Source organism: Phalacrocorax carbo, chromosome 1 (genome assembly GCF_963921805.1).
Source record: "Phalacrocorax carbo chromosome 1, bPhaCar2.1, whole genome shotgun sequence".
NCBI lineage: Eukaryota > Metazoa > Chordata > Aves > Suliformes > Phalacrocoracidae > Phalacrocorax > Phalacrocorax carbo.
Genome location: NC_087513.1, coordinates 200,320,628 through 200,333,236, shown reverse-complemented (window position 1 = coordinate 200,333,236; position 12,609 = coordinate 200,320,628). Strand labels below are relative to the sequence as shown.

Below are 12,609 nucleotides of genomic sequence, written 5' to 3'. Positions count from 1 at the left end.
GCACAGAAAAGCTCATAAGTTCTCCTGATGTTTTCCAGTACGTGCTCTACCATTTAATACATCACTTATTTGAAATGAGTGAAGCAACCCCACCACAACTCAGCAATGAGAAAAAGACCAGCAAGTTAGGTCAAAAACATCCCAAACAGGCAAATGTGGTTTCTACACCTCACGTGGAAATCTCACTAAAATATATTTATAGAATCATAGAATGTCCTGAGTTAGAAGGGACATACAAGGATCATCAAGGCCAACTCCTGTCCCTGCGCAGGACAACCCCAAAATTCACACCAGGTCTGAGGGCGTTGTCCAAGTGCTGCTTGAACAGCGTCAGGCTCGGCACCGTGGCTGCCTCCCCGGGGAGCCTGTTCCAGTGCTCCACCACCCTCTGGGTGAAGAACCTTTTCCTAATATCCAACCTAAACCTCCCCTGGCACATCTTCCTGCCGCTCCCTCGGGTCCTGTCATTGGTCACCAGAGAGAAGAGATCAGCGCCTGCCCCTCCTCCTCCCCTTGTGAGGAAGCTGTAGACTGCGATGAGGTCTGCCCTCAGTCTCCTCTTCTCCAGGCTGAACAAAACAAGTGACATTACCCACTCGTCCCACAGCTGCCCCTCTAAACCCTTCACCAACTTCATGGCCCTTCTCTGGACACTCTCTAGAAGCTTTATATCCTTAATGTACTGTGGGACCCAGAACTGCGCACAGCACTCGAGGTGAGGCTGCAGCAGTGCAGAGCAGAGCGGGACAATCCCCTCCCTCGACCGGCTGCAATGCAGTGCTTGATGCACCCCAGGGCACAGCTGGCCCTCTTGGCTGCCAGGGCACTCTGTTGGCTCATGTTCAACATGCCGTCAACCAGAACCCCCAGGTCCCTCTCTGCAGAGCTGCTCTCCAGCCTCTCGTTCCCCAGTCTGTATGTACATCCAGGGTTGCCGTGCCCCAGGTGCAAAATCCGGCACTTGCTCTTGTTAAACTTCATACGGTTGGTGATTGCCCAGCTCTCCAGCCTGTCCAGATCCCTCTGCAGAGCTTCTCTGCCCTCAGAGTGTCAACAGCTCCTCCCAAATTTGTGTCATCAGCAAACTTAATTAGTGTTCTTTCAAGTCCTGCATCCAAGTCATTAATGAAGAGATTAAAGGGTACCGGCCCCAAGATGGATCCCTGTGGAACCCCGCTAGTGACCGGCCACCAGCCCAATGTAACCCCATTTACTATAACCCTTTGAGCCCGACCCATCAGCCAATTGCTCACCCACTGCATTACGTGTTTATCCAGCTGTGTGCTGGACATTTTGTCCAGGAGGATACTGTGAGAGACACTGTCGAAAGCTTTACCGAAATCCAAAAAGGTCACATCACATTCTTGGGTTATGCAAGCCCAAGAGAGGATAATAGCTGCAGAACAACCCCTAACATCCTTCCTGTGTGCAGGAGGGATTTGGAGGAGTGCAGAGAGGGACAGCTCCGCTCTAGCTGCCGGGGAGCACTGCTCAGGTTTAGGGAAGAGCTGGTAGAGGCAGGGGAGCCATAGCACCCCAGCGGGACCTGCCAAGGTAGCGTGGCAGCTGGAAGGGCCCTGGTGGGAAGCAAAGGATCCACCATTTCCAGAAGAACAGGACTTGGTGCCACCTTCATCAATAAACAGGATTTCCCAAAAGCTTCCTGCTCCCATCAGTGGTTTCTCCTCAAAACGGCCTCAACATGTGGCCCACCCCTCACCTGTAGAAGGGGTAGAAGCCATGGGATGGCCTCTCTTTCTATCTCTTTCTTTCAGCGGCTCACCGACTTGGGTCCCTGCCTTTGGCATTTGTTCTGCCGCTTCCAAACACTTTTCAGGCTGTCACCTTTTCGCTTGTTGGGCACAGATCACTCCAGATCCGCACCACTGCAGATGCCTGACCCCACCTGGTCCATCCCAAGTGCACTGGAAGAGTTTGTGCTACTTGGTGCTAACAGAAAACATCCAGGGCTATCCCTGGGGAAGCTGCCTTGTCCACTCCATGACACCAGCGAGGCATCATCCTCTGGTGGAGCTGCTACAACATTAACAAGCTAGTAGGCTTTTATTCCTTGTTTTGGCACAAAGGAAAAAAAATGCCCCTGCTTTTCTTTCAGTGGGAACCATCAGATGGGATGCTGTGAACTTAAAAGCTAAATTCTCTTTCCCTTTTCCATTTGCCAAGGTAATGCTTTCATCTGCTGACACCAGCCTTTGATTGACCACACTTTCCATCACACTTCTGTTACGACTCCAGCTGCTGCCTCATGCTTTCTCTTCTTTGCATAGCAATTCACAGCCACAAAATGGTCACCACGGGCCCTGTGTAAAGGGGCCTATTTTTCCTGAGGTGCGTAAAATAAGACTGATTTTCATGCCACACTGCACATGGGACGTGCAGGCACACCAAAACACTCTCTCAACCACTAGACACACAGAGCTGTTTTAGCAAACACCACAGAGATGCTGAAATGCCACCTGGTGACCACAGAAAGAGCATGCTGCAGGTTTGGCCATAAGCTTCATCCGGGATTTATCTCAGCCAATCTTTAGCTGTGTAAAGATTAAACATCTAACATAATCACATATGACCCCGTATGGTCATCAGGGAAGTGTTGAATGTTTCAACCATAGGCTGCAGTGCCATTTCAGAGATCATAGGGCATCTCATCTGGCCTCCACAATCTGCTCCAGGTCACCGGTCTCCTCTAGGTCCTGGGTCCTACCTGCCAGCCTTTAGAGATGCCACAGACTCCACAGGGAGTCTCAGTTGACACCGAGGCAACTGAATCATACCCCACAGAGAGGCACTTTAGACAGAACCTCAGCAACCTTTTTGCACAAAATACATAACTAGCTACATTTAGGAGCTGAATCCCATCATGCACCAGTAGGTGCAGGGTTCTGGAGCATTCACCTATAGACCTATAGGTATGCTTGCTCTTTACTTCATTACTGCATAGTTAACTAATCACACAGGTACGAGTGGGTGGGACTTAGCTTCAGGTTGTAGGCTACTAAAATTTGACCTGGAGAGCTACAGCTTCATCCAGATGGACTCTCTTAGGTATCTACTGCCATCAGACTTCCTTATCCCACCTGGTCTCCAGCTGCTTGTTCAGCTTCAGATGTAGAGATGTCTATAGAAGGACCAGTTTAGGTGTCTTAATCCATGACCTGAACCTTACTTCAGTGGTAAAGCAAAAGAAAACTGGGCCCAAATGCTTTTCATAAAACATCAGCACCTCTTCACCTTTCCATGCATGAACTACTCAGTGAAAAGGCAATGTTCACTGCTGTAGTATCTGCTCAACATTTGTTTTGCTATACCTAAATAAAACCAAGCAAGATTTTTGCTGAATTATTTTCCTTGAATAAACTACACCAGAAGTATACAAAACCTGTCTGTGTTGTCTGATCACCAGTATCTTCAGAAAATGTCATATTTACTTCTTACAGCAAAGCTCAGCCATTAAAAGAATCATTTGTTCAGTAAAATCAATTAATATAATTTTGAGCGATAATTCTAGCTTAAAAAAATAAACAAACCAAGAGCCAACTCTTCAGCTGCTGAAAACTTTATTCTTTTGTTACTTTATACGCCTGAGCTATGAAGGGTTGTACAAAAAAAAAAATAAAATCCAGTTTTGTGTTACTGATGTTAAAACCGCAGCCTCATGTTTTTATATCATTTACTGTAAAAATGAAGACAGGGAGGAAAACTGCCAGTGAATCTACTGGAAGTACTTAACTTTTTGGAGATCATATCATCATTGTTGCAATGAGGATTGGCTAAAATGCTTCAATTTTTTTAAAGAAATGCTGATTTTATCCAAATCTTTCTGCAGAAACGTGTCCCATTTCAGGGGGAAATTCACTGAGAAGTGAACTTCACACCCTTTTGCTGTCTCATCCAGAAAAAAGAAAAAATCCTTCAGCTCTTACTGACCAGAGCAAAGGCCTGACTTTGCCTCCTCCACCTAGTGGGAATGCGCCAAACAACAGGCCACTGAGAGAAAAAAAGAAGCGATTATAAAAACACATATTCAAACTTCCCTTACTAGCAAAATTCAAAATAAAATACTTGTAACAGCCCCAGCTGCGACAGGGCTGCTACAGCAGCTGCTGTATTACATACAGCAATATGAAGAGACAAACATTTGGGTGGAATGTAAGAAGCAAATCCTCCAGCGGAGGAATGAAGTCCATCAGCACGTAGAAGGTGTAAGTAATATGGCTTGCAGAACTAGACCCTGCGAGAAACTGAGTGGCTTTTGCAAGATGCTATTTGAGGGTACCCGGCACTGAGGTGTGGGAACCATGAAGCCCCCAGATAGCATCTTGCAGATTTAAGTCCCTAATGCAATATAAAACATATTTGCTCCAGTTAGTGACCTGAGCACTTGCTTTGGCTTAGTTTTTCCCCCAAGCATTTGCTGTTAAATTAATTAAGCATTTAAAAATAACAGTCTCTCACTTTCCAGAGACTCCACATAAATACTACTCTGTCTTCTTCTAAGGGCCAGATTTTCTGCAAGGGTAAATCAATACAGTTTCACTGATTGAGGATCTGGCCTTAAAAGTCTATCCAGTGCATTAAAACCAGTGCAGCATGACATATGCCTTGGCAGCAGAAAAATTTCCCAGATTAATATCTGAGGGAAATTTGGCAGTTTTAAAAAAAAAAAAAAAGCTCTCTTTTGAAGTGCTGCCATGTCTTTAATCAGTGCTGACCACCACAGTTTCTCCTCTTGTGAACTGTACGGTTACGGCTGGACTTTCACTGTCGTTCTCATCGAGCTTTAGCGCAGCGTTGTCCAAGCCGGTGCTGCTGGGCTGTGGCAAGGCGGTGGGTTCTGCCGTCCGAGTTGGAGTGGAGCAGTACAAGATGAAGCCCACCATGATGATAACAAAGGACAGGATATAAAGACCTGAAAACTGGCAGAGGAAAGAAATGCATTAAGTCTTGTCTGACGTAAAAATATGACAATGCTGCCTTGTTTTTTAAAACTTTTAAAAAATATTTTAATGAGGATTATCACCAATATCTGTATTCAGGTCTGAAAAATCAAAATTCAAAGGCTCCATTCACAGACAGACTCAAGCTGCTGGCTGGTTTTCTCTGCATCTCATCCTCAAGACTGTTGGACAGGGAGTTTCCTTAGGTCTACATACAAGAATCTTAACAGAAAGAACAAATGGTTGTAAATATGGTGATACTGAAGAATAGTTGTTTACACATGTGAATGCTGAAACACTGTACTCCTAAGAGAATTTTGTTTCAAAATTTGCAGCCAAATGTTTCAGGTCCTGGCAAGAGTTGAATCCCTCCGTCCTACTGCAAGGCACCAGAGCAGCTGGTTCTCTACGTAGCACTCTCAACCATCTGCAGGGCTGGATAAATGTATTACCGGACCAAAACTGGTTTGCTCTCTACACCCAGCAAATCCTTGAAGAGAGGGAGACTGGAGGTCCTTTTATAAGATCAGCATTTTTGCTCTGTTACGAGTGGTGTGAGGTAACTGTATGAACAGCCAAGGGACATCAGGCATTTGATTTGCTATCCTTTGCTTGTCTGTTAGAAGTCCAACAATTGCCAAGATTCATCCACTTTGACAGAAAAAATAAATGCTTACTTCATAGCACCAGATTCAGCAATACAAAGTGTTCAAATAATCCACAGCCAGGAACACTTTTCAGCAGATTCACTAAAGTTCTCTGTATTACCTTTGCCAAACCACACTGATTAAACAGTAGGATGAAGGACACAGCACATCTGACATCCCACTGTCAATATTCACTCACCTCCTTAAATGTGCTTGCAAAATATGTTCTAGTTTGTCGTGCAGCAGACCTGGACAGTGGACTCTGAGGCATCTAAAATTAAGGCATTGCAATTCCTAGCTGGTAGTCACTTAGCTCGGAAACCTTTGGACAGCACCATGCAAAAGGAAAAGCAGACTGAAACACACTGTCCTTGTGATATGTACCCTCTCTCCTCACCTTGCTGGCTGATTTGCCTGGAGAAGCTTGGACTCAAGAGTTCACTCTGCACAGGAGGAAGCACCAAGCTCTTAAGATGTTCTGATGGAAGCAGCAGAGTTGTCCGTGGTCATACCCCTGACTGACCCATTCCCATCAAATGAGCAGAGCTTGGGTCTGTATCGAGGTACGTGCACAACTTCTCCAGAGTGCAGTCTAAGACGATGAGCAAACATGTGCTTGCATGTAAGGACATGTGGCTGGCAGGCAAGACTGGAGGGTCACAGTAACTGCCAGACCCCCTCTCATATTGTGTACAAGGCAGTAGGTGTCTCTGATCCTGCTCAGAATTAATTCCTCCGTGAGTGGATACACAGGCACCAAGCCAGGGTGCCAAAGCTGTTGCAGCATAGCTGAGATTCAATACCTGCCTATGCATGTGCAGCTATTGAGACAGGTGAACCTTAACCATGCTGCTCTTCTTTCTTTCCTTCTTTTTTGGGGAGGGCTCCCTGGTCTTCTCCTTGGGATTTTTTTCCTCCTTTTTTTTTTTTTCTCATTTCAAATACTGCAGCAACTTCATTGCTTCAGACACTGATTTCAGTTGTACCTGTGCAGCTTATATCCCTATACTCACTATCAAGCCTCAAGACTACTTCAAGTGTTACTGGAGGACTGTAACTCCATCTAGTGTCTGTATGTGCAGTAAACTCCCTTCCATAGGGGTTTATACAACAAAAGCATTTGGAGACCTTTTTCAATACCTCTTGGGGGATTACAGGCATCTATAATGAGCTCATTAGGAAGAAGCACAGCAAAGATTCACTATGGAGTGAAATAAAAGAAAAAAAGAGCTCATCAAAAAGGGTATGCAAAATTCACTTTTCACTTTAAACAGACATGGTTGGGGCTGAAAAGTTGAACGCATTAGCAAAACACTGTGCACAAGTCAAAACCTCATCAATTCCTGGGCCCAGTGTCTGCTGGAGCTGCCGTATGTCTGTGCTGCTTCTGTTTCAGAGCATGTTCAACCACAGCAATTCAGAGCTCTCTGTGGCTCACTCCACTGTGCAGCCCAGCCAAGCCTTCAGTGGCTTGCTGTGAAATATCATCTGGTAATGGAACATACAGAGCAATTCCTTGCATTTTTGTTTATAGATTCCTGTGTCCAGGGTCCTTTTTAATCCAGGAAATGTCCTTCCTGGTTTCTTTGCCTCATAGGTAAAGAAACTATACGGCTAACTTGGCAATAAGATTTTCTAATGCTAAGTGTTATGTTAAAAGCCATGTCAAAATGAGGCTCTCCCAATTCTTGGTTCCTAAGCTATCTCAGATCCTCCAATTACTAAAGATGCGGCATTATAATTGCTTCCCTTTTTGCTATTTCATTGTTTCTAACCACAGATGCAAGATCCTATTTTAATAAATACCTGAAATGCTCTCATAATACAACCCCAAAGTCTTCTCTAATTAATTTTTCCTTTTTGCTACCAGAATACCCTGCAGTTAGTAATTATGGGATGATCTGCTCCGGGCAAAGCCTCTCCCCAAAATAAACCAAAAATCCTGATGAACAGAAGTTCCCTCCAAAGCTCTTGCTTACTTCTTCCTCTTTACTATTATGAATATAAATTTATAATCACTTCTTGAGTTAAGCTATCTGGGTGCCACAAGACATGTTTGGAAATGACTTAGAAAAGATTTTTTTTAATTGTTAGAATATAAGTACGGTTCACTTCCTACATTCATTCTTAGTGGATGCTTTTTAGCTCAGAGCAAATTTTGGATCCCAAAGAGCTGAGCTAAGAGACTCCTGAAATGGAAACCCTAGCTGCTGTTGGACCCTACCATTACCAGACTTCTGCGCTGTAAAATAAATTTGCCTTCATTTTCACAAAACAGATCTGACCTAAAAGCTTCTGGCTCTCCATAATGCTGAAAAGAAAGCAACCACATGGAATAATACAAATTAAGTTCTGAAGCAAAGTTCACAAGCATCTCGCCAAGCTCTTCCAGTCACCGAGCAACTGACTCAACTACTCCAATTGCTGTAACAAGCTAGGTTCCCACAAATGACTCTGGATAAAAAAAGTGTAGGGTGGAATTAAATCTTTTTAGCGCTGTCATTTAGCTTGACTAGGTACTACAAAAGTATTTTAGAGTGCAATAAAAGTAACTGCCTTTTGGAGAGCGTACAGAATATTTCTCTGCATTTTTTCAGTTCCTTTAGTCTCTCCTTAGCAGCAGCACTGAGAGCGCTTGATTCTTATCTCAAGATGTTGGTAAAGAACAGATTAAGTTTCTAAAAGAAAATATTAATTTCTCAAAATCAAGCCTCTCAGACACCAAATGTGTTTCAGGACAGGGAGATTCAAACTCTCGCTTTGGACACCTGGAGAGATGAACCAAATCTAACATTCAGTTCCACATAGGGCTTACAGCAAGAACTCTACTTCTTGAAGACCTTGGTAAATTATTTACTATCTTTTAACATTAACTTTAAGGTATTCCATCAAGTGTGAAATTGTTTTAAAATCACAATCTGCCTAATGGTGCAATGCTATGTAATTAACTAAGTATGACTCCTGATTGACATCTGCAGATGATGAGCATGCAAGCTGTAGAAATGTACAAGCACAAACAACTGTTCAGGAGCTTTTAAGAACATTATGCTTTAGTTATAATTTTGGAGTAAAAATTTAACTGAAATGATCATAAAAGAATGAAGGTACTTACCTTATAGAAAAAGATGAAAAGCCCAAAGAACAGACTGTAGAGATCCGCAGTCAGAATACCCAGGTTGACCGAGGTTGCGCTGGTAACTTTAATCACTACTGGCATGAAGCTATACAGCCCAAACATACACAGGGCAAAGACTGTGAACAGTAATGCTGTAAAACAAGATGACAATTTCCTCCTAAGGTATGGAAAAATGATTGTAAAGAACACCGATATTCTTCAGATGCTTTAAACCAATGCATTTTTATCTTCTAGGATAAGGTCTCCTAGAAGATATGGGAATGTAAAATTAAGAAAAACATGGCAGAAATTCTTCTTTTCCAAGACTACCCTATGTTTCAAAAATTACCGTATCTATACAAGAAAGTTCTCATTCTTTCCTAGTTAACGTAAGAGCTGACTGAAGAAATTTAGAGCCACATTTCGTAATAACGTACAGTACTGTTGAGGTCAAAATGTGTCACAAAATCCATTTTTCCAGTATTTCATTTAGGAAGGACAACAGAAAAAAAATGTTCTTGTGATGTCCCAACACCAAACACATCTGTAATTAAATATGTTTAATTTTTACTTACTTCAATTTATTCTGAAAAATTATCTCACATTATATGTAAAATGCAAAACCTGAGCTCAAAGGTTTTAATGTTCAATCCTGCAAACCTTATCTCTTTGCTGAGCTGCAAAGTTTGCAGAAAATAAATTTATGACAATATAGCATGAATGCTGCTTAACATCCAGAGGAAGAAAATTTAAAACCCAGCATTTGAAGTCTAAATGATTATCATTTTCCAGTGTTCTGTAAAAATGCACATCATTTTGTCATACACATACCAATTTTCCAGTTCCACTGAATTCTCATTATCTCCCTATGTTCCACAATGGCTCTAGAGTTAGAGAAAAGATATAATACAGTAAAAAAGAAAAAAAATAATATTCAAATATATATTTTGGTAATTAAATTATCTAAGAAACATTTTGATTTATAATCCCTTATCTTTTTGTTTGAAATTTTATTGAATGACACTAACTCCAACATCTAACAAGCATGGAAAAAGACTTGAAAATTGAAGTGCCTGAAAGTCAAGAGCACTTTAATTCTTATGCCTTCTTCCCAAGCTTTTTCATCCTTCAGAGATTCAGTTTTATTTGATATACTATTTGAGGAAATTATTAACTATCATGATGAGAAACGAGGAACATAAAATTCATTAGACTTAAGAGCATGTGGTCTGTTACTCTAATGTGGTTATTTGTAAGAATATACATGGCTTCATTTTAAACTGAAGTTTAATATGGAAGAACTCCTGCTAACAATGATCATCTAAACTTTTCCACAGAGAAAATCCATTAAGAAACAAATTCCTGTGAACAGTCCTCAGCATACTGAGTGTCCTCATGAAGATCAACAAAATCAAAAATACAGCCAAGTATTGCATGTGTTCAACTGCAGAATTTCAACTTCAAAATTGCTGTTATAAGAGTAGTGCAAATAAAAAGCAGATAAACCAAATCAGCAACAAAAATAAAATTCAAGTGCAGGGATTCCCATATAGGCCAAATGCAGACATAACAAAGAATTAATTTAATAACAACATCATCATTTCATGGTAGAAAAGCAATCATCTGTAGAATATTCTTAATTAGTTTTAAAATAAATATTAGATCCTTACAGCTGTAGACCGCTGATAACAGTCCCAAACAAGCCCACCATTCCTAGAAACTCCACTCTGCTCAGATTTTTCACAATGTATTCCTCACTCACATTAGAAATGGCATACAAAGAAGCACCAAGAAGCACTAAGACATCTCCAATCACCACGTCACTACCTGTACAGAAATATTAATCCACAATAAGGGTAATGCTGCAAACACAACTTTCCTTAAAAAGACAAGCAAATTTATCTCTAACATCTCTATCTTCCTAGCACTTCCAGAATAAGGGGAAAGGAACATCTCCTCTGTGTGCAGACGAGTGGCTCGGTGTCTGAGCACGGACTCTGCTACCTGCTCACCTCACCCTGTATAGTCTGGAATAAACTAAACTCAGCATTTAAATCCCATCCTGAACAAGCCACTGCTGTACAGTCTAGTCCAATTCTACTTCTGCTAACCTTAGGTACTGTAGGGACTTGAGAAAATTCCCTGCAAGAGATCCTCTCTGCCTTTCTGAATATTGCCCCCGCTTTTGCAGTGAGGCCTGATTCAAGTCTTGATAAAATCACTCTGTTGATTTCAGCCAGACCTGGCCTCAGATTCAGGTCTAGACAGGTCTTAAGAGGGCACTGCAGATGGATGGTATGTCTCCTGCTGTGATTTATTTATACAGTGCAAATGGGACTCCCTGTGATACAATCACTCATCAAATAAATGCTGTTATGCATCAGCTAAACAGCAAGAGGATCGCTGTTGTTTAAAACCTTGAATTGATTTAAAATTTCCTTCCCTGAGCCACTTGGCAATCACTAAGAAAATATGTCTAAAATATGAGGGTAAGCAGTAGTAAGGATACCCAGGTCAGCAAATAAAGCACAGCTGTCTTAAAGTCTCAGGGAAAGACAAGTTTTCTCCCTCAGGACCGAGATACTTGTACCACATAGCATTAAAGTTAACCTCAGATTGTCTCGATATCTGTCTTACAGTGAGGTCCCAAAATAATGCCAAACAGGCTTATCTCTATGCTGCCTGATGAAGGCAATGCCCCATTCCTCTCCCTCTGAAATTTACCTTGCCTCATACCCTCTGGCTCTGGAAATTCAAAATTTTTATTCAGAAGATTGTTATGATGTGGGTTGATTTAGGCATCTGAGAAGACGAGATCTGTGCCCAGCTGGATCCTGGTCCCCAGAGCCCAGCCTTCCCCCTGGAGATCCCAGGAAACCCAGCATCCTGCCAACATCTCCTCTTGCTCTCCTATTATAAGCCTGTTTTCCAGGCTGTGGCATGTGGGCCTCAGGGATACATGGACCATTTCTGTTGGGTCTGCCAAAACTAACTCAGAGAAGTCAGCCTGCTCTTAAGTAACTTTTGATTTGCTATTTGTGCTCATAGAAAACTGCAAATCATAGAAGCCTAGCTGCCAGCAGGCTGATACAGTGTAAGCAAGACAAGGATTGCAGCATCTTTTATTAGACCACCTGATATGATTAGTAAAAGTGAGCAAGCTTTCAAGAATGAGGCCTTTCATCAGGTCTGATGAACAGCAGCAAAATTTAAGCTTAACACAAGTGTTCCACTTTTAAGGTGGAAGAAAATACAAACCTACAAGGACAGAAATTCCACAGCTTCCTATAATATCAGCATCTCCTCAGCCACTATCTTTATGGATAAGAAATACAAATAACAGCGTGTCTTCTCTCTTAAAAGAAAACTATATCCATTCCCCCTGCATTTGCTCCTCTTTCTCCTTTACAAGCTAGCCCACCACAGGAATCATCTCTCCACTCTTCCCCTCCGCAATAAAGGACTCCTTACCTTCGCTGTCTTGCCTGCCTGCCAAAATGTCTGCACCCACCATTGTTCCTACACCCAGCAAACAGATGGCAACAGCAAGAAAATGGATCAGCCTGTATCTTGCACGGAGGATGAACCAGGACAAAGCCATCAGCACAGGAATCCCAAAACAGTCCAGCAGCTGTGTGCACAGAGAAATGGTTTGAATTAGAAACCCACCCCAAATCTGGTTTGCACCATCCAGAAAGCAAGTGTACAGGATCTTACTTTCCATTGCTATCAGATGTTAATGAAAGCCACAAAGCAACCCCAGTGGATTTGTTTAAAAAAGGGGTCAGGCCCACATTTTACCATGGAGAGCATTTTGCAAGTGAAAGAGAAGCTGGGGCAAGGGGTCCACTCTCTCCTGGTAGGAAGGCACTGATCTAGAAACTCTTCT

At 42.3% G+C, this 12,609-nt stretch overlaps 1 protein-coding gene across 4 annotated transcripts in view; it reads right to left on the bottom strand.

Annotated features, from left to right (window-relative positions):
• SLC35F2 (solute carrier family 35 member F2) overlaps positions 1 to 12,609 on the bottom strand; it is a 46,412-nt gene that overhangs the window by 21,111 nt on the left and 12,692 nt on the right. The window contains exons 4-8 of one of the 4 annotated variants that reach the window (XM_064441255.1): positions 12,192 to 12,351; positions 10,391 to 10,547; positions 9,552 to 9,604; positions 8,718 to 8,872; positions 3,562 to 4,937 (exon numbers count right to left, since the gene is read on the bottom strand). In XM_064441255.1, the coding sequence (XP_064297325.1) occupies positions 4,719 to 4,937; positions 8,718 to 8,872; positions 9,552 to 9,604; positions 10,391 to 10,547; positions 12,192 to 12,351 (744 nt within the window). In that variant the 3' untranslated portion in view covers positions 3,562 to 4,718. Of the gene's footprint in view, positions 1 to 3,561; positions 4,938 to 4,996; positions 5,181 to 8,717; positions 8,873 to 9,551; positions 9,605 to 10,390; positions 10,548 to 12,191; positions 12,352 to 12,609 lie in introns of those variants that run through there. The other 3 variants (XM_064441256.1, XM_064441258.1, XM_064441257.1) reach the window with 3 other exon arrangements.